General features: G+C 47.4%; 1 protein-coding gene across 1 annotated transcript in view; it reads left to right on the top strand.

Moving 5' to 3' along the window:
* EMH_0068410 (uncharacterized protein) overlaps positions 1-742 on the top strand; it is a gene marked incomplete at both ends in the record, with an annotated part of 5,184 nt that overhangs the window by 258 nt on the left and 4,184 nt on the right. Inside the window, one exon of the mRNA XM_013498739.1 lies at positions 92-615. Coding sequence (XP_013354193.1) covers positions 92-615 — 524 coding nt within the window. The remainder of the gene's footprint in view (positions 1-91; positions 616-742) is intronic.

Raw genomic sequence — 742 nt, 5'->3', positions numbered from 1 at the left:
CCTCAAGGAGGAGAGAGGAGGGGGGCAAGGGGCCCCGCAAGAAGAAGCAGCTGATGACAGCAGCAGCAGCTGTACAGAGGCTGTGCTGCAGAAACTTGTTGAGATAGCTGAGCCGCTATTCAATGATTTCATTGCTGCAGCAGCAAAATTAGATTTGTTGTTTAAGGCTGCAGCAGCAGAACCAAAGACAGCAGCAGCAGCAGCAGCAACAGCAGCAGCAGCAGCAACAACAGGAGTAGCAGCAGCAGCAGCAGCAGCAGGAGGGGCTCATGACTTGCGCAAGAAACCCTCGCGGCAGTCTGCAGCAGCAGCAGCTGCTGCTGCTGCTGCAGCAGCAGGAGCAGCAGGCCCAGCAGGAGCAGCAGCAGCAACAGGAGCAGCAGCAGCAGCAGCAGCAGCAGCAGGAGCTGGTTTATATGATGAATCCCTGAGAGAAGCAATAAGAGCAGCACAGCGAGCAGCAGCAGCAATCTCTCTATGCATGCATGCAGAGATGCTTTATAGAATAACAGAAACAGAAGACATGCAGCAGCAGCAGCAGCAGCAGCAGCAGCAGCAGCAGCAGCAAAAAATAATTAAGTGCTGGAGGGCCCTAGAGAGCCGATTGACATACATGTACGTATACTAATCTTTTTCTTTATTTTTATTTATTTATTATTTATTTATTTATTTATTTATTTTTTGTGTGTTTATTTGTTTATTTATTTGTTTGTTTATTTAGGTTTCTATATTTTTTTATGCG

This window comes from Eimeria mitis, genomic scaffold (genome assembly GCF_000499745.2).
Source record: "Eimeria mitis Houghton genomic scaffold, Emh_scaff3677, whole genome shotgun sequence".
Lineage (NCBI taxonomy): Eukaryota > Apicomplexa > Conoidasida > Eucoccidiorida > Eimeriidae > Eimeria > Eimeria mitis.
Note: the sequence above shows the minus strand (reverse complement) of the source record. Positions and strands in the feature narration are given on the sequence as shown.